The sequence below is a fragment of the Cetorhinus maximus genome, chromosome 18 (genome assembly GCF_964194155.1).
Source record: "Cetorhinus maximus chromosome 18, sCetMax3.hap1.1, whole genome shotgun sequence".
In the NCBI taxonomy this organism is placed as follows: domain Eukaryota; kingdom Metazoa; phylum Chordata; class Chondrichthyes; order Lamniformes; family Cetorhinidae; genus Cetorhinus; species Cetorhinus maximus.
In genome coordinates, this window is record NC_135896.1 from 5,737,859 (window position 1) to 5,757,716 (window position 19,858).

The 19,858-nt window shown below is 42.3% G+C and overlaps 1 protein-coding gene across 2 annotated transcripts in view; it reads left to right on the plus strand.

The window, feature by feature from the left end:
- Nucleotides 1-19,581, plus strand: part of LOC144692898 (serine/threonine-protein phosphatase 4 regulatory subunit 3-like) — a 90,146-nt gene extending 70,565 nt beyond the window's left edge. For both annotated transcript variants that reach the window (XM_078562004.1, XM_078562003.1), the window contains 6 exons: nt 4,218-4,376; nt 4,480-4,649; nt 5,486-5,628; nt 6,779-6,969; nt 8,291-8,520; nt 16,641-19,581. In XM_078562004.1, coding sequence (XP_078418130.1) covers nt 4,218-4,376; nt 4,480-4,649; nt 5,486-5,628; nt 6,779-6,969; nt 8,291-8,520; nt 16,641-16,763 — 1,016 coding nt within the window. In that variant the 3' untranslated portion in view covers nt 16,764-19,581. The remainder of the gene's footprint in view (nt 1-4,217; nt 4,377-4,479; nt 4,650-5,485; nt 5,629-6,778; nt 6,970-8,290; nt 8,521-16,640) is intronic.
- The last annotated feature ends 277 nt before the right edge of the window (nt 19,582-19,858 follow it).

The window sequence follows — 19,858 nt, forward strand, 5'->3', positions numbered from 1 at the left end:
GCTGTGCCCTCGGGTCCTAGTCTCTCCTACTAATGGAAACATCTTCCCCACGTCCACTCTATCCAGGCCTTTCAGTATTCTGTAAGTTTCAATCAGATCCCCCCTCATCCATCTAAACTCCATCGAGTATAGACCCAGAGTCCTCAAACGTTCCTCATATGTTAAGCCTTTCATTCCTGGGATCGTTCTCGTGAACCTCCTCTGGACCCTCTCCAGGGCCAGCACATCCTTCCTGAGATACAGGGCCCAAAATTGCTCACAATATTCTAAATGTGGTCTGACCAGAGCCTTATAAAGCCTCAGCAGCACATACCTGCTTTTAGAAGTAGATGTTCTAGATAAGCTTGAAGGGGCAAAAAAAACCCATAAATGACCTAGCTAGTTAACAGATCAACTGTAAACTCTGCAGTCAGAAACCTTTGTTCCGAAACACCAGTTGTCCGGATTTTTTTTGAGCAGACCCAAACGACTCAAGGCATCACTCTAGTACAGTACTTGGGAGCGGAAACATGAAAGATAACAGTATTTGAATAAGTAACACAATTTTTACTACTGTTTTATAATGTTTTATCACTGTTTTATGCTTCAGATAATATTTATGTTTATGGTGTTTTCCAATTCATGCACTTGGGATTAGACATGCTAACATCATTCTATAATCCAGAAAATTTCCAAATCCCAGAAATAACTTGGTCCCAAGCATTTCAGACTGGAGAGGTTACAGTGTTTTTGATCCACTGGCAGTAATTTTCAAAGAATTGATGAAAAGATAGATTTTTCCTGACCTGAATCTTGTTTGGGAGCAGCACTATCCAAAATTGATAAGGAAAGTCGTATGTTGACGTGTACCTGGGCTTCCAGGTAATAAATAAACTATTGTACAAAGTAAATTAAAAAAGAAAATACTGGAAAAACTCAGCGGGTCTGGCATCATCTGTAGAGAAAGAAACAGAGTTAACGTTTCAACTCTGTATGACTCTTGTTGAGACTCTTGTGCAAATGACTTCTTTGCAAACTTAGATCAGTAGATATCACAGGTATGCCCTGGATATGAGTTATTTACTGACTGAAGCAAAGAGCAGAGATAAGCCCAATGGAAGTTGGATCACATTTGGGCCCATGCTCCCCTTTCTGGAATGTATAAATGACCTGGGCATGCAGCCCCGATGCAAGCTAGTTAGGACTATGAACACGGAGAGGCAGCCAAGATTTTGCAGAGGGAGCTCAACAAAATTTGTAGCTGGACTGATCAGTGAAAGGTGAAAGCAAAATACTGCGGATGCTGGAAATCTGAAATAAAGTCAGAAACTGCTGGAAAAACTCACTATGCTTGGCAGCATCTGTGGAGAGAGAAACAGAGTTAACGTTTCAAGTACGCATGACTCTTCTTTGGAGCTAAAGAGAAGTAGAAGTGTGATGGATTTTATACTGTGTGTGGGGGTTTGGAGCAGGTGGAGCAAAGTAGGCCAGATGAAGTTCAGAGATAGTCAGAAGGTTTTTCCCAGGGTGGAAGAGTCGATTACTAGGGGACATAGAGTTAAGGTGAGAGGAGAAGACTATAGAGGAGATGTGCGGGGCAAGTTTTTTACACAGAGGGTAGTGGGTGTCTGGAATTCGCTGCCAGAGGAGGTGGTGGAAGCAGGTACGATAGTGGTGTTTAAGAGGCAGCTTGGCAAATACATGGGAATAGAGGGATACTGACCCCAGAAGTGCAAAATGTTTTAGTTGACAGGCAATATGATCGGCACAGGCTTGGAGGGCCGAAGGGCCTGTTCCTGTGCTGTACTTTTCTTTGTTCTTTGTTATGACAAATGCAAAGAGCTGCATATGTTGGAAATAAAAAAAGAAAACACTTGGGATGGAAATTACCAAGGGGGAGATCGACAGAGACCTGGAGTGTTAGTTGACTTGTCACTTTGCATATCTAAACAGTGGTGATATATATGCAAGTGCAGGAGATGCAAAATTTGCCCTTTTACCTTCTTCCATCGTTGTTTAGGGCCCCAAACCTACTTTCCAATTGAAACAGATTTGAATGTGCTGCTTTTAATTTAGTGTGCTGTATTCACTGCTTACAATGCGTTCTCCTCTACATTGGGGGAGACCAAACGCACATTAGGTGAGTCCTTTGCCGAATATCCCCAGACATCCGGTCACCTGTCATTTTAATTCTCAATCCCACTCCCACTCAAGGTACGACATCACAGGAAGGCAGGTAAGTGATTGCTAGTGGGTATTTTTCTTTCTTTTTCTCTCTCCCTAAACTAGATAATTGTTTAAATTAGGAGCCAGAAAATCAAAAAAAATCATTTGGGTTAAACGTAACAGTAAGTGAATTGATAACAAGAGCAGAGAGCATGCCTAGAAGCATGAATTAAGATTAATAGCTAAATAAGGTACAAAAGTGATTCTAAAAGAGGGAGTAGAATTTGTTTAGATCATGGATGAGCAGCTGAGCCCTGTGGTTGCAATTTCTGCATCATTCCTCTGGGAATTGCAGGACACTCCCTGTATCTTGGATGACCACCTGTGTAGGAAGTATCCCCACCTGTTTGAGCTCAAGTTCAAGATTTCTGAGCTTGAGAGGCAGCTGGAGTCTGTCTTTTTCAGTTCTAACTGACCATTCATCTTATTGCTGTTCAAGGGATCTTGTGCACAAAATTGTTCCTTCATTTGCCTATCGCAGATTGGATATTGTATTTCAAAGTAATTCATTGTATGAAATATTAAAAAAATTCTTGACTTATCTGTTATTGCAAGATAATGGCAAGTGTATTTCATGATGGAAATTAAATTAAACAAGATGAGTGGTCAGTTAGTACAAGCTCGGAAATTTTAAATCCAAGTTCAAACAGGCGGAGACAGTACACAGGTGATCAAGACACATGAAGTGTCCTGAAACTCCCAAAGGAATGATGCAGAAATTGCAACCACAGGGCTCAGAAATCAAAGCTACACTGATATGGTGACACTAAGTGACTTAATGTTGGCACAAAGAAGGTGTGATATAGGTAAAAGATTAATGATTGCAAAAGAGACCCTGATGTTGCCTCTAAGCATGTAGCCTCCTTCATTTCGATATGTTGTTAGCAGGGATTTCTGTAAAATGACTCAAAAAATACATTATAATTCAAGGCTTTTAAGTACAGTGTACATAGTTGCATGGACAAATGGGGCAGTCATTTTGTACAGAAGATGATCCACAAACAGCAATAAGATGAATGACCAGTATTGTTTTTTTTAGTCCTGTTGGCTGAGGGAGGAATGTTGGTTAAGACATTGAGAATTCCCTGAACTTCTTCAAACAGTATCATGAATCTTTATCTTGAACTACTGGAGCAGGTAATCCCTACCTCAAAGCAGTACTACAGCGTCAGCTTCAGTGTGCTTGAATCCACAACCTTCTGGTGCGTGAGAGCAAAGCTGACAGTCTGAAAAGTAGATGGTTGATTCCTATATTTAAATTTTGTTGAGAAGCTAAGCACTGTATGATCATGATGTAGGATTAGCTTAGTCTAATCTAAAGAATAACTATATTATGCATCAGTACAGTGATAAATCACATGATTACTCAGCACTAAAAACAAAGTATACTTTTCATAATTTTCTTTTTACTGCACCCATATATTTTCTGTAGCTAGTTGTGATTCTGTTAGAAATATTGCTCAATCACAATTATATAGCATCCCCTTGATATCTTAGACATTCCAAAGCATTTTCACATTGAACAAAATCATATTGTGCAGTGACTGTTATGTGGGCAAAACGTCAACCATTTTGTGCACAGCAAGGTCCCACAAGCTACAAAGACATGAATTTAGTTAACCTGTGTTTGGTATTGCTTTTGAGAGAGGGTGGTATAAAGCTTCAGAGATTTTTATTTTCAAACCATGCCAAGGATGGGAAAGGAAAATAAATTAGTGGCTTACATGTGAAGCCACTTGCTGGGTTATAAACTTTGAACTATAGTTTGAAACTTTGAAAACCAATGATTTCTCTTTTAATGCATTGCATTTTGTTGCATTAAAGTAATGTTGCTCATTTTTCTTTTTGACTTTATTACACCGCTGTTCTGCTTTCTTTAACAGCAAGGTATGACACACAACCAGAATTCAAGATAACTGATTCATAGCCAATTTCCCTCCATTACAGTATTTTTTTAGGAGAAAATATTGCTTTAAAAATTGTTCAAACCACATTCTTATTTTACTCTTCAGATGACTTCCAGACAGCTCAGCTTTTGGCCTTAATTTTGGAATTACTCACCTTCTGCGTGGAGCACCACACCTATCATATCAAGAACTACATTATAAACAAAGACATTTTACGAAGAGTGCTTGTACTCATGGGCTCAAAGCATGCCTTTGTGGCATTATGTAAGTTATAGGCTGATGATTTTTTTAATTAATCTGTCCTTTCTAAAGTTTAGCCTTATTAAATTCAGTATTTTGTTTCAACCTGTATTTACTTGAATTTCAGGTGCACTTCGCTTCATGAGAAAAATAATCGGGTTGAAAGATGAATTCTACAATCGCTACATAATGAAAGCCTTTCTGTTTGAAGCCGTGGTAAAGGCATTTCTGAATAACGGGTCCCGCTATAACTTGCTGAATTCGGCCATCATTGAAATGTTCGAGTTCATCAGAGTAGTAAGTATGGCTGCCTTACTGCCAAGTAAAAGAAGCTGATGGTGTGGGAACTGAGGCTGATTGAGCAACGCCACAGCACAGGTACCACATGGTTCAGCCCTTTGTTTGGCTGTGTCTAAACTCAGTTACAATCTAATCTCAGAGAGCAGCAGCACTGTCAAGGGGCAGATTCAATTCTCCAGTTTTCTGAGTGCCCCATCTTATCCACACTTTACAAAGCAACCAAGAGGAAGGTTCAATTCTCTTTTCTGCTGAGCACCCCATCTTAACACACTGTCACAAGGAGGCAGGTAAAGTAGGATGGAGAGTCTCCAGCAGTCAGGTGCCACATATCTCCTGGTAGTGGATCATCAAGAGCAAGGGAGAGAGGTCACTTGGATGCTTTTTCCAGTTGTGGCTTAGGAGTGAATTTCAGGTTTCACATTGTTAAAAGCAAGCACTGCGGAGGCTTTTCAGTTTATATTTGACTTACTTACTATAATACCAGACAGAAGGAAAAGGTCACAAATACTGACAATGCAAAATAATGGGAGAAAATGTACACTTGTCAGCATCCGAAAGGAAAAAAAAGTTGCCACTTTAACCACTAACTTTCCTCATCTTGGCATCTTCTGTTTTTAGTACTTTCACAAGGAATATGTGATAAATTTTGTACAATAAATTTATATGAGCCTCAAATTAGAAGAGTTCAACTTAAGTACATTTCTATGTAGAGACCTGAAAATCAAGTGTAAATTTTTAATGGACAAAAATATTCTTAATTCTCTTAGCTGGAAAAGTAGTGTTTGTAGGTATTTTTTAAAAGCTAAAGCATCGCATCTTGTTCTTTTGTACAGGAAGACATCAAGTCTCTAACAGCCCATGTCATAGAAAATTACTGGAAAGCACTTGAAGACGTGGATTATGTGCAGACATTCAAAGGACTGAAACTGCGTTATGAGCAGCAAAGGGAAAGGCAGGATAATCCAAAACTTGACAGGTGGGCTTTTCAATAAATATTATTTCTCTTCCTTGAGAACTCAATGTAAAAAGCCACAATGCATTGGATGGGACACAACCGAGGTTGAAAAGAGTGAAAGAGAAGGGGGAATGTCAAGAAGTTGCGGTTAGAGACTGCCAAGCTTTTAATCTAGAACATTGTACATGTAAAGGAAAACTGAAAGAAGTATGGAAGTTTCACAGTTTTGATGACGTGGGAAAGAAGAGTTAGAAAACAAAAATGCTTTAGGTGGGTGTCTCCATGTTTTTCTAACATAAATCTGCGGGTGCAAGTGAGATGTGTGAAGTGATATTGTCTTATTTCTGCCAGACACTTTTTTTATAGACCACGGACAATACACTGCTCCAACTTACTTTGAAACCTGAGCATCATGCTTATCCATGTTTAATAACCCTCTGCATTTGTGGTTTCTTAAAGTGCTGTTGGTGCGAGCAATGTATTTATGGCCAATGATCTGTTGTTGGTGGGTAGACTTAAGATAAATGCAACCATGCCAGAGCTCACATTTTCTCTTTCTCCCTCCCCCCTCCTCTGTGTGTATGTGTGTGTGTATTTGTGTCTCTCGTTTCTTTGTGTGTCTCTCTCTCTCCATCTATCTCTCTCTCTCTCTCTCTCTCTCTCTCTCTCTCTGTGTCTCCCCGTCTCTCTCGCTCTCTCTCTCTCTCCTTCCCCCCCCCCCCACCGCCCCTCCCACCTCCCAGGCCTGTCTCCTGTGCCACCACCCCCCTCCTTCTGTCACTCACTCTCTCTGATCTGGTCTGCAGCCTGCATTTCCAGTAATTTAATACAACTCAAATGTCTTGCATACTTCAGAGGGCAATTAGGAGTGATCCACATTGCTGTGGGTCCAGAGCCATATATATATAAAGTAAACTGGATAAGGACTGCAGATTTACTCCTAGACAATATTAGCAAAGCAATTGGGTTTTTGCAACAATCCTACAGTCTAATGGCCACTTAATATATCAGGAAATATATTTCCAGACCTTTTTTCCAGTTAAATTCAAATCCTCATTGTCATGATGAGATTTGAACTTCAATTATCTGGATTACTAATGCAGTGATTTAATCACTACCATTCTCACAATATAAAAGTATCCTAATGTTTTACTTTATCTCTGGAATACAGTATGCGCTCCATCTTACGGAATAACAGGTACCGACGAGATGCTCGCACCCTGGAGGAAGAGGAGGAGATGTGGTTCAACACAGATGAGGATGAAATGGAAGATGGAGAGCCAGTGCTTCTCCCAACTGACAAGTCAAAAAATGATGACGAAATCATGGACCATTTTGGCAAATTTATGGAGAGGAAAAAATGTATGGAATCTGCCAATTAAGTGTAAATTCTTTTTTTTTATTACTCGACTGCAGGAATATGAAAAGACAAGTGGGTATCGGGTTGAGCAATATGCTCTACTACAGCAAATTTCCCCGATGTCAGTTCTGTAATGATGTTGCATGGCCTGTTACTTCATATGGCTGGCAGGATTGCATTTTGACACAATGAAAAAGCTGCAAAACAGCTTCACAGTGACCCATTGGACAAAAGGCACCATGTGGTGCACTGCAGGTGTAGGATTTGGCTTCTGCATCCCTGGGCTTGGGAGGTGTGGGTAGAAATTGATCTGAATTCCCACTCTGACCATTATTCAATAATTACTGCTGGGAAGTGCACCTATGTGGATGCCAAATGGCCGAATTGGCCGTGGCAATGATGCCCCACCCAAAAAATGATTAGCTTATTGATCCTCACTTTCCAGTTGGTCCTTGGGTAATGAGCAAAGGGATGCTTCTGACACCTATGGAGCCACATCTTAGCAACAGTCAACACCTGCAGGAGAGGAAGGAGAGATCTGTGTTGACACAGTGGAAACAATTTGGGATTGTAGAACAACTAATTATTATATTGTTTTGTAAATGTGAAATCATGCATTATATGCCAAATGACATATTTATTTACCTGAACAGAGTTCAGGCCTAGCATACAAACCTAATTCCCATACAAAGTATCAGAATAGCCAATAGATTGAGAGGAACCAAATTGACAATGTGGGGGGGGTGCAGAGGGTTCTGATTTTTCGTCAGTTTAGATTCTGCTGCTTACCACTCTGTTCACTTTTAAATTGGTACAAATGTCAACACAACAGAAAGCTGTTTGGTCCCTTGTGCTTCTGTTGTCGCTATGCCAAGCTCTATGGCTGACTACTGTACAATCCCGATTCCTTGCTGTCTCCAGGACCTACAGAGAAGATCCCTATCGTCTTTAACATTCTGTTCTGATTTCACTTTCATGCAGTGTGTGAAATTCACTAGATAAAATGCACAGTATTCACTGCCTGCATTATTTTAGCTTTTTTTTTGTGAATTTGGTTTTACAGGAGGGATTTACTGGGGGTACTAATGACAGAGAAATGGTTAAGTTTGCACTTTAATTTGAACATTTAATAATCTTACAATTTGTTCATTCAGTTTTCCCATGAATTTAGTAGTTCAATTTGTCACACTTCCTTTTTGAAAAGATGACTTAGGTATATGTTGAAACGTCATTTTTTGTATGTTAGGATTAAATTGGTGATTTTGTAAATATTTGAAACTTTTAAATATTTTTTGAAGTAAATTATGAACTTGCCCTTTTTAGTGAAGGACGGGGACGAGAAGGAGGTCCTGACGAAAAGCACTCTGACGGGGAGGCAAAGCCCCAGCTTTAAGCTTTCCTTCTCCAGCACCAGCAGTGGAAGCAGCAAGTCCAGCCTCACCAGCCACTCAGCCTCAAGTAATTCACCTGGGTCGCCAGGTTCCCCGGGATCTCCAGGGTCACCTGGAACAATAGCCAAAAGCACACCTCATATGGCAGCTATTACCACCAAGGTATTGTATTCGAATTAAGTGATTCCTCAAATCTTGGGGCATTTCAAGCATAATTGCTACAGCCTGTCATCTCCATCTGATTAACTCCCTCATCAAGGTAATGTTCACTGTCCATTTGTTCACATTGTAGTCAAGTCTACCTTTCATTACTTTTTTGTGATTATATTAACAGAACGTTAACTCCAAAATCATCACTTTTCAATATCAAACCTTGTAATCCAGTTGTTTTCTACAGTACGGCTTGCATAAGTAAAAAACAGGTGCTTAGTTTCTTCGATGTTCAGCCAGTTTAGTTAGGCTTTGGCCGCTGTGCAATCCTATAACTGTCATGTTAACTGGGGATAATTGCTATCTCTTTTAAATTGCATGCCAACCAATTACGTATGTGCTGGATCTGGAGAGCAAATGGATCCTGCAATGACAGGACCCAAGGGCTTTCTGGATCAAATGAATGCCCTTCCTCATCTGTAGTTATCTTGTGAGCTGAACTATGATGCAGTTGCTACCTTATTTTTATATCATAAAATAGTACTTGCTGATTTAACAGGATTTTCAACTGGTGTGATAAGCATATAAATATATTCAGCCTTTGTTTTTCTTCACCCTACATATGATTCCATGGGCTCCCAGCTAAATAGGCATCTTCTGAAAGAAGTCTACTTGGTTGAGCATTCACAGTCTCATCAACTGCTGAGTAATACTGCCAAGGGTCACTGGATTATGGTCAGGAACCAGAACTCTGGTCAATTTTTCCACTTCACTGTGCAGAGCTGCTGATGCTAATAGTAGCAATTCTGTTATCACTCAACTGAGATTGGCTAATCCAGCAGAGGCAGGATTGCAATATGGAATTGCACAGTTCAAATACTCACTGACTTTACCAACTGGGCCATTGGGAGAACTGTGTTATCAAATTAATTTAAAACTTGTAGTTACCATCTTGGAATTATGTTATCATATCCTTTAATAATTGACTCTTACGGCATTTGCCATTCCTCCACTTAAGACAAATAATACTAGGTCTTTACAAACACTGCTTTGATCATTAGAAGGTAAAGTAGCATTTGGGTTAAAACTTTAATTTTACCATTCCTGGATGGTGCCTTGAAGTTACAGCTTTTAGCCTTTATCGTAATGCCATTTAACATTCTGTATTCTCATGGCATGGCCCCTGTTATTTTTCTATTGCTGTAGTCTAAGGTAACCCATTGTGTGGTGATTGCATAAATTCTTTTGTCAATATTTTGTCACCTGTTCATAGTTCAAAACACCTCTCAGATATGGCATTTCTGTGTCAGCCCTGGCTCAGTTGGTAGCACTTTCACCTGAGTCAGTAGATTGTGGGTTTAAGTCCCATTCCAGGACTTGAGCACAACAACCTAGGCTGACACTGCAGAGCAGTACTGAGGGATTACTGTACTGTCAGGATGAGATGTTAAACTTAACCCTGTCCGCCCTCTCAGGTGGACATAAGAGAACAGTGGATTTATCCCCGGTGTCCTGGGCAACATTTTTACCTTAAATCAACATCGCAAAAACCACATTTTTCTGGTCATTATCACATTGTTTGTGGGAGCTTGCTGTGCACAAGTTAGCTGCTGTGTTTCCTACATTACAACAGTGACTATACTTCATTGACTAACGTATTTGGGACGTCTGGCGTTCGTGAAAAGCGTTATGTAAATGCAGATCTTTTGCTGGGTTTTGAGAGAGGTCAGATTTTGTGATTGATTATGAAGTAACAGGAGCCAGTAGCAACTTATGAAGTATGAGAGCTTTTTGTTACACCTGATTAGTGCTAATGACCTGCTAAGATCATCTGATGCTATCAGGTGGAAAGTGTTTGGAAGGGGAATACAATACTCTACTTTGACATCCAGGTCTCTTGTAATCTGCACAATTGTAATTGTACTGATTGACATCCTGTGCAATTTCCCATGGTGAGTCATGAATAGATCCAGAGAGTGGTGAGAATGTGGAACTCGCTATCACAGGGAGTGATTGAGGTAAGTAGTGTAGATTCATTTCAGGGGAAGCTAGATATTTGCTCAAAGAAGGAGGGAATAAAAGGATGGGGTGAGGGTGGATTAGATGAATAGGAGGCCTTTGAGGAACATAAATACTGACATGGACCAATTCAGCTGGATGGCCTGTTTCTGTGCTGTAAATTGTACATCATATGCAAGAATAAGAATTGAGGGATGCAGTAAAGTAAGTGGATACTGTGAATTCCACCCCCCACCACCACCACCCCCCCAACAGCATTGTGGGTGTACCTACACCACACGGACTGCAGTGGTTCAAGAAGGCAGCTCACCGTCACTTTCTCAAGGATAATTAGGGATGGGCAATAGGAGTGCTAGCCTGGCCAGCGACGTCCACGTCCTGTGAAAGAGTAAAATTCTGGCCTCCTCAAAGAGGACTCATAGACGTTTACAGCACAAAAGGAGGCCATTCAGCCCATCGTGTCCATGCCAGTCAACAAAGATCTGACTAAGCTAATCCCATTTTCCAGCACTTGGCCCATAGTCCTGGAGGCTATGGCAACGCAAGTGAATATCTAAATACTTCTTAAATGTTATGACAGATTCTGACTCAACCACTCTTTCAGGCGGTGAGTTCCAGACTCCCACCACCCCCTGGGTGAAAAGATTTCCCCTCAACTCCCCTCTTAGCCTCTCCCTCTTACCTTAAACCTATGTCCCCTGGTTATTGACCCCTCTACTAATGGAAAAAGTGTCTTCCTATCCACCCTATCTATGTCCCCCATCATCTTATACACCTCTATCAGGCCCCCCCCTTAACCATTGCTGCTCCAAAGAAAACAACCCCAGCCTATCCAATCTTTCCTCATAGCCAGACCCTCCAGCCCAGGCAGTATCCTGGTAAATCTCCTCTGCACCCTCTCCAGTGCAATCACATCCTTCCTAAGATGTGGTAACCAGAGCTACAAGCAGTACACCAGTTGTGGCCGAACCAGCGTTTTATACAGTTCCAGCATAAGTTCCCTGCTCTTGTATTCTACGCCTTGGCTAATAAAGGCAAGTATCCCATATTCTTTCTTAAACACCTTATCTACCTGCCCTGCTACCTTCAAGGACCTATGCATATGCACACCAAAATCCCTCTGATCTTCAGTCCTTTCCAGGGTCCTACCATTCATGGTGTAATTCCTGGTCTTGTTAGCCCTCCCCAAGTGCATTACCTCACACTTTTCCAGGTTGAATTCCATTTGCCACTGCTCTGCCCACCTGATAAATCCATTGATATCCTCCTGCAGTTTACGACTAATCTCACTATTTACCACCCTAGCAATTTTTGTGTATTCCGCGAACTTCTTGATCATACCCCCTCCATTTAAGTGCAAATTATTTATGTACACCACAAACAGCAAGGGCCCTAGCACTGAGCCCTGTGGACCCCCACCAGAAACAGATTTCCAGTCACACAAACATTCCTCTACCATCACCCTCTGTTTCCTGCCTCTCAGCCAATTTTGGATCCAACATGCCACTTTGCCTTTGATCCCATGGGCTGTTACTTTCTTGACCAGTCTGTCATGAGGGACCTTATCAAAAGCCTTGCTAAAGTCTATGTAGACCACATCAAATGCATTACCCTCATCAACACTCCTGGTTACCTCCTCAAAAAATTTGTTGGTGTTTGACAAATTTGACTTTCCCTTAACAAATCCATGCTGACTATCCCTGATGAATCTGTGTCTCTCCAAGTGCAGTGTCATGAAGCTATTAATGTATATAATATTTTGGAAATAGAGGTTTAGTGCGGGTATGTCTTAATTGGATTAAAGCCAGCTAGCCTGGGTGCTTTGATATGTATTAGTTTAGATGTGTAAAGGAGATAGCGTGCATTTGCATTTTTTGAATAGAGCATTCAAGAAGTGGGGAGAAAATTTGACGCCTTTCTAGCAGCTACCAAACAATATGTTTATATTACTAATAAAATTGGTACTATGAATGGAGTTTCATTGTTAAAAGTTAAAGTTCAAAGAGACTGGCGAGACGATGAGAATTTGAATTCAATCAGTGATGGTAGGTATAACGTCAGTAGTTTTCGGGTGGGCAGAGCAGAGGCAGTGTAAAATCAAAAGGCAGCTGCAAGTCTCCAACTGGTTCCACAGTGAAAGGAACTTAATTTGAATTCGTAAGGTGAAAATGCTTTGTCTGGTGTCTGGTGAAGTCTATGGCTTGCTGCTGCCTTAATGGAGATTAGTTTGGGAATTTGTTAGAAGTTATGATAGTAATTTGTAGCCACGTGTATATATATTTTTAACCTGTGTAAGTTAATAAAATGTTTCAATTAGTTCAATGTAAAACCTCAAGAGCTGATGGTTTGATTCCTGAATTTAGAGTCGTATCTCGAACATAACACTTAAAATTATAGGTTATGACAGTTGTTTAAAGTTCCCCTCTGGGATTTTTAAATAACTCTGCTTTACCAACTACATCGGTCATAACAGCAGATATAACCTGTCCCTCAGAATTCTTTCTAGCAACTTCCCCACCACCAAGGTTAAACTGACTGGCCTGTAATTCCCTGGTCTATCCCTTCCTCCCTTTTTTAATAATGGGACATTAGCAGACCTGTGGCCAGAGAGGATTTGAAAATTACTGCCAGGACCCCTGATATCTCTTCCCTTGCCTCCCTCAACAGCCTGGGATGCATCTCATCTGGGCCTGGGGATTTATCCACTTTTAAGGCTGCTGAACCCACTAGTGCCTCCTTCCTCTCTCTGTTAATTTCCTCTAATATTTCACAATCCTCCACCCTGATGTCTATACCTGCGTCATCTTTTTTCATTGTGAAGACCATCACAAAGTATTCATTTGAGGACTGTAGCCACGTCTTCCAGGTCCACATTCAGATTACCTCTATGGTCCTTAATTGGCCCTACTCTTTCTCTATTTATTCTCTTGCTCTTTATATGTTTAAAAACCCATTTGGGTTTTCTTTTATTCTACCCACCAATGCTTTCTCATGCACTCTCTTAGCTTTCCTAATTTCCTTTTTAAGTTTCCCTTGCACCTCTTATACTCCTAGGGACTCTGCCGCATTGAGCCTTCAGTATCTGTCATAAGCTTCTCTTTCTTTCTTAACCCTAACCTTTATGTCCCTTGACATCCAGGGCTCTCCAGACTTGGTACCCCACCGCCCCCCCCTTGTCTTTACGGGAATATATTTACCCTGTACTCTTCCTTGAATCCCTCCTACTGCTCTGACACAGTTTTATCTGCAAGCAGCTGCTCCCAGTCCACTTGGGCCAAATCGTATCTCATCTTAGTAAAATTAGCCTTTCTCCAGTTGAGAACTTTTATTCCTGGCCCAACCTTATCTTTTTCCATAACTATCCTAAATCTAACTGAGTTATGGTCACTATATCCAAAATGCTCCCCTACTGATATGCCTTCCACCTGCCAGGCTGATTTCCGAATATTAGGTCCAGAACTGCCCCCTCCCTTACAAAATAAAATAAAAACAGAATTACCTGGAAAAATTACCTGAAAAAAAATTACCTGCCCCCTCCCTTGTTGGCTAAAAAAGCTCTCCTCGATACAACTTAAGAATTTTGCTCCCTCCCTACCTTGCACACTAAAACTATCCCAGTTAATATTTGGGTAGTTAAAGTCCCCTACTATTACTGCCTTATTATTCTTACACTTCTCTGATATTTGATTACATATTTGATCCTCTATCTCTCCCTGACTGTTTGGGGGCCTATAGCACATACCCAACAGCGTGTTTTCCCCTTTTGTGTTTTTTTACCTCTACCCATATGGCCTCATTTGATTATCCTTCCAGGATATCATCCCTCCTCACTGCTATATTGATTCCTTGATCGATATTCCAACCCCCCCTCCTCTTCTATCCCCCTCTCCATCGCGTCTGAATACCTTATAACTAGGAATGTTGAGCTTCCAATCCTGCCCCTCTTAGCCAAGTCTCGGTCATAGCTGTGATATCTTACACCCACATGCCTATCTGTGCCCTCAGCTCGTCTGTCTTATTCCTCAAGCTCCTTGCATTAAAATATATTCCATTTAGTCTTGCTAAACTCACTCCTTTCTTATCTAGCCCATGTTTCCTCTGCCTTCCAGCATCACTTACTAGCATTTTAACTTCTAATTCCACCTCAGCTTCTCTCCTCTCTCAACTACTTTTCAGGATCCCATCCCCCTGCCACTTTAGTTTAATCCGCCCCATCAGCATTAGTAAACCTCCCTGCGAGGATGTTGGTCCCATTCCTGTTCAGATGTAACCTGTCCAACTTGTACAGGTCCCACCTCCCCCCAGAAACAGTCCCAATGCCCCGGGAATCTAAAGCCCTCCCTCTTGCACCATCTCCCCAGCCACACATTCATCTGCTCTATCCTCCTGTTCCTATACTCACTACTGCGTGGCACCGGGAGTAATCTGGAGATTACTACCTTTGAAGTCCAGCTTTTCAATTTCCTACCTAACTCTCTAAAGTCTGCTTGCAGGACTTTATTTCTCTTTCTTCCTATCTCATTGGTCCCAACATGGAGCACGACTTCTGACTGTTCACCCTCCCCTTCAGAATGTCTTGCAGCCGCTCAGTGACATCCTTGACCCTGGCACCTGGGAGGCAACATGCCATCCCGGAGTCATGTCTACAGCCCCTACCACTATTGCCCTTCCACACTCCTTCCTTCCCCCCCCCCCCCCCCCACCCTCCTTGAGCAGCTGGAATCCCCACAGTGCCACAGCCTTGCTTTTTTCTCTGGTCGACCTCCACAGCGGTCACTCTCACCGTTTTCCAAGGCCAAAAAACAGTTTGCGAGCGAGATGCATTCAGGGGGGGATTCCCTCACTACCTGCCTGGTCCCCTTCTTCTGTCTGGCGGTCACCCATTCCCTCTCTGCTTGCACCTCCTTAAGCTGCGGGGTGACCACATCCTGAAACGTGCTTTCCATGAACCTGTCAGCCTTGTGACCTCACTGTAGTGCCCCCAGCTGCCACTCAAGCTCCAAAACCCAGAGCTCGAGTTGCTGCAGTCAGAGGCACCACCTGCACATATGGTCATTCAGACTGCCGGAGCGTCTAGGATTTCCCACATAGCGTAGGATGTGCAAATCACGAGACTGAGCTCCCCAGACATATCTTAACTAAACAGCATATGGACCCTTGCTTTTATTTTACCCTTGCTCCTGCTTGAATTTAGACTACATGCTAGATCCTCTCAGTGCTGCTGACTGCCTGTCCCAGGGTGGTCCTGTCACACACTCCTCTCGGTGCTGCTGACTGCCTGTCCCAGGGTGGTCCTGTCGCACTCTCCTCTCGGTGCTGCTGACTGCCTGTCCCAGGGTGGTCCCGTCGCACTCTCCTCTCGGTGCTTCTAACTGCCTGTCCCAGGGTGGTCCTGTCGCACTCTCCTCTCGGTGCTGCTGACTGCCTGTCCCAGGGTCGTCCTGTCACACTCTCCTCTCAGTGCTTCTAACTGCCTGTCCCAGGGTGGTCCCGTCGCACTCTCCTCTCAGTGCTGCTGACTGCCTGTCCCAGGGTGGTCCCGTCGCACTCTCCTCTCGGTGCTTCTAACTGCCTGTCCCAGGGTGGTCCTGTCGCACTCTCCTCTCGGTGCTGCTGACTGCCTGTCCCAGGGTCGTCCTGTCACACTCCCCTCTCAGTGCTGCTGACTGCTTGTCCCAGGGTGGTCCTGTCACACACTCCTCTCGGTGCTGCTGACTGCCTGTCCCAGGGTGGTCCCGTCGCACTCTCCTCTCGGTGCTGCTGATTGCCTGTCCCAGGGTAGTCCTGTCGCACTCTCCCCTCGGTGCTGCTGACTGCCTGTCCCAGGGTAGTCCTGTCACACTCCTCTTGGTGCTGCTGACTGTCTGTCCCAGGTGGTCCTATTGCACTCTCCTCTCGGTGCTGCTGATTGCCTGTCCCAGGGTCCTCCTCTTGCACTTTCCTCCTGAGGCAGTCTTGAAAGCTGATGAAGTTGTTTTTTTATCGAGCTCTGATTCCCAGCAATAATTCAGAATAATGTGAGTGATTTTGTTTGTTCTTCAGTCAACATGTGAAATGTGTTGCACACTTTATTTTAGAAAAACCTATTCAACAGCTCTTTATTTCTTGTGCAGGGAGGACTAATCGGCCTTGTAGATTATCCAGATGATGATGAGGAGGAAGAGGAAGAAGAGGAAGACAGCGATGAAAAAGAACAATCGGCGCCTTTGACAAAGAAATCCAGGCTTGGATCCTAATGGTGATCCCCTTCAGCCTTGCCCAGTGACGTTTACTGACCTGCAAAAATCACCAGACTCAGAAAGGTGTCTGAACCATTCTGTCTCACACAGATAAATGTACACGTGGAATTCTGCTGACCAAGTGCCAATCCAGCAAAGCAGGAAACAACAAAACAAAAAAGATCAGAACAAAGGATTTGGAACTTGTTGACACTCAAGTGTATCCAGGCTTTGACCTCACTCTACCCCCTTTCTCAGGGAAGGAAGATATAAAACAGCAGCCAGTGAGGGTGGAGAGTTTTCTGGTGCTACGAAATGTAGCATGACTGGCTCATTTTGGTCCGGTCTGTAACGGTGTGTGGGAAGGTCACTGGGAGCCTGGAAGGACACCGTGTTGTCCAGCAGTAATTCCTCCCTGGAGTGCCAGCAGTTTTTCTCATTGTTCAAAGACCTGCCTTTCCATTGTATATTCAGGACATCGATGGTCACGATGAAAGAAAACATTTTAAAGGAACCTCTGTTGGGAGGGCTGAGAGTACGCAACTTTTCTCTTTTTAACCTGTGCCCTTTAAAACTGCATAATTTTTTGAGAAAAAACTCCCATCCCCTCTGACTAAAAAGCGAATGGAATTTCTAGATGTGATCATTTTTGTTTCATATCTTGCATTTTCTTCAATTTTTTTTTTCTTGAGTGTACACTTAGTTGTTTAAGTATATTTGGGACCATTAAAGAAATTTTGATGTAATGTATTTCCCCCTGTTGTACTGGAACACGTCATTGCGTGTAGGGTTGGGATTTTGTATTCTGACAGAAATTGTATATGAAAGATGGTTTGTTTAATTTTCTTAAAAAGGCTGGTATATACTGACCATTTCATATAATGGTATTTTGACTATCAGGTGTACCCCAAGTTTTTTGGAAACAAAATTAACTTAGAAAAGGGTTGCGGTAAATGGCTCGCTGTTTTTCAGACCGGAGGGAGGTATACAGAGGAGTTCCCCAAGATGCAGTACTAGGATCACTGCTGTTTATGATATACATTAATGATTTGTACTTGGAGGCACAGGGCACAATTTTGAAAGTTGCAGATGACACAGAACTTGAAAGTGTGGTAAAGAGTAAGGAAGATAGTAATAGATGTCGGGGCTTAGACGGTCTGGTGGAATGGGAGGTCACATGGCAGATAACATTCAACAGAAATGGGAGAGATGATGCATTTTGGTAGGAAGGAGAGACAATATGAGCTAAATGGTACAATTTTAAAGGGAATGGATGAAGAAAGAGGAGGTGTTTGTACACAAATCTTTGATGGTGGTGGAACGGGTTAACAAAGTAGTTATTAAAGGCAATGGGATTCTGGGCTTGATAAGTGGAGTATTGCTAAAACCAAGAAATTATGCTTAATCTATATAATACAATAGTTTCATTCCAGCAGAATTACTGTCCAAATCTGGGCGCCACGCTTTAGGAAGGACGTGAGGCTTTGGAGAGAGTACAGATGAGATTTCCTAAAATTATCCTAAGGATAAGGGATTACAGGTAAAGGAATAGACTAGAGGCTTCTCTTCATTGAACAGAGAAGGCTAATAGATTTGATAGCATATACGGAGAAACTGTTTCCAATTAAAGAGTTGATACCTAAGGGCACAGCTTTGACATGATTGGCAAAAGAAGCAGAGACAGCAGAAGAAAAAACATTTTTAAGCACCTGTCAGTTGTGGTTATCAGACTGATTTGAAATGAACTACCTGAGAGACGTGGATACAAATTCTGTAGCAGCCTTCAAAAGGAAATTGGAAAAATAGTTGGAGAAATTTTTAAAAAAAAACAGGGATATGGGGGAAAAAGGAGGGAGTGGGACTAACTGGATTGTTCTTCAAAAAAGCTACCACTGGCTCAGTGGGCTGAATAGCCTTTCTGTTCTCTATCGTGGAGGCCCTGAGCTATTTGTTTTAAATCCATTTCAAACTAATTTGTATACATCAAAGCTACATATACGAAGGGTTAACGCTCTGCTATAGGGCTTATCTACCTACGCCACGGCTCTAAGAGCCACCCTTTCCAAGCCTGCAACCCTATGAAATTTCAAAGAGGGCAAGCCCGTGAGTATAACATTTTTTTTCCTTTATCTTTCATGGGATGTGGACATCACAGGCAAGGCCAGCATTTGTTGCCCTTGAACTGAATTGGCTTGCTGGGCCATTTCAGAGGGGCAGTTAAGGGTCAACCACATTGCTGTGGGCCTGGAGTCACATGTAGGCCAGACCAGGTAAGGATGGCAGATTTCCTTCCCTGAAGGTCATTAGATTGATCCATAAACAAAACTGAGTTGCCTTAGCTTCTAATGTTAGGTTACCAATCTGCTATACAGCAAATTTGCTGTTATTTTGCCATCCTAGAAATGGTGCCAATGTGTATTTTTTAAAAGCAATCAGAAGTAACAGTTAGTTAGCACCATCATGCCTGGTCTCCAAATTACTATGTTGCTGTTCAGAATATCAGCATAAATATCAAAAGGGAGGTGGGAATAATATTTTAAAACACAAATCCCAGGTCACCAATTATACAAAACTTAATTGTGCAGTGGAGATTTTGGCTTGAATAAATGATCCCTGATCTTTTCCATTGGTATTTAGCTGACTGTTATTGTAGTTTCAACATGTGTGAAAGACCATCAGGATTATTATCAACATAGTGGGAAGGCGATGTGGTATTGTTACTGGACTAATAACCCAGAGACCAGCGGTAGTGCTCTGGAGACCTAAGTTCGAATCCCACCACAGCAAATGGTGGAATTTGAATTCAATTAAAAATGTGGAATTAAAAGTCTAATGATGACCATGAAACCGTTGTTGATTGTTGTAAAAACCCATCTGGTTCACTAATTCCCTTTAGGGAAGGAAATCTGCCATCCTTACCTGGTCTGGCTTACATGTAACTCCAGACCCAAAGCAATGTGGTTAACTCTGAAATGGCCAGCAAGCCAGTTGTCACAAAAAAGGAATGAAACCAGACGGACCACCCAGCATTGAGCTAGGCAATGGAAATGACAACAGCAAACTCAACCCTGCTGACCCTGTAAAGTCCTCCTTACTAACATCTGGGGGCTAGT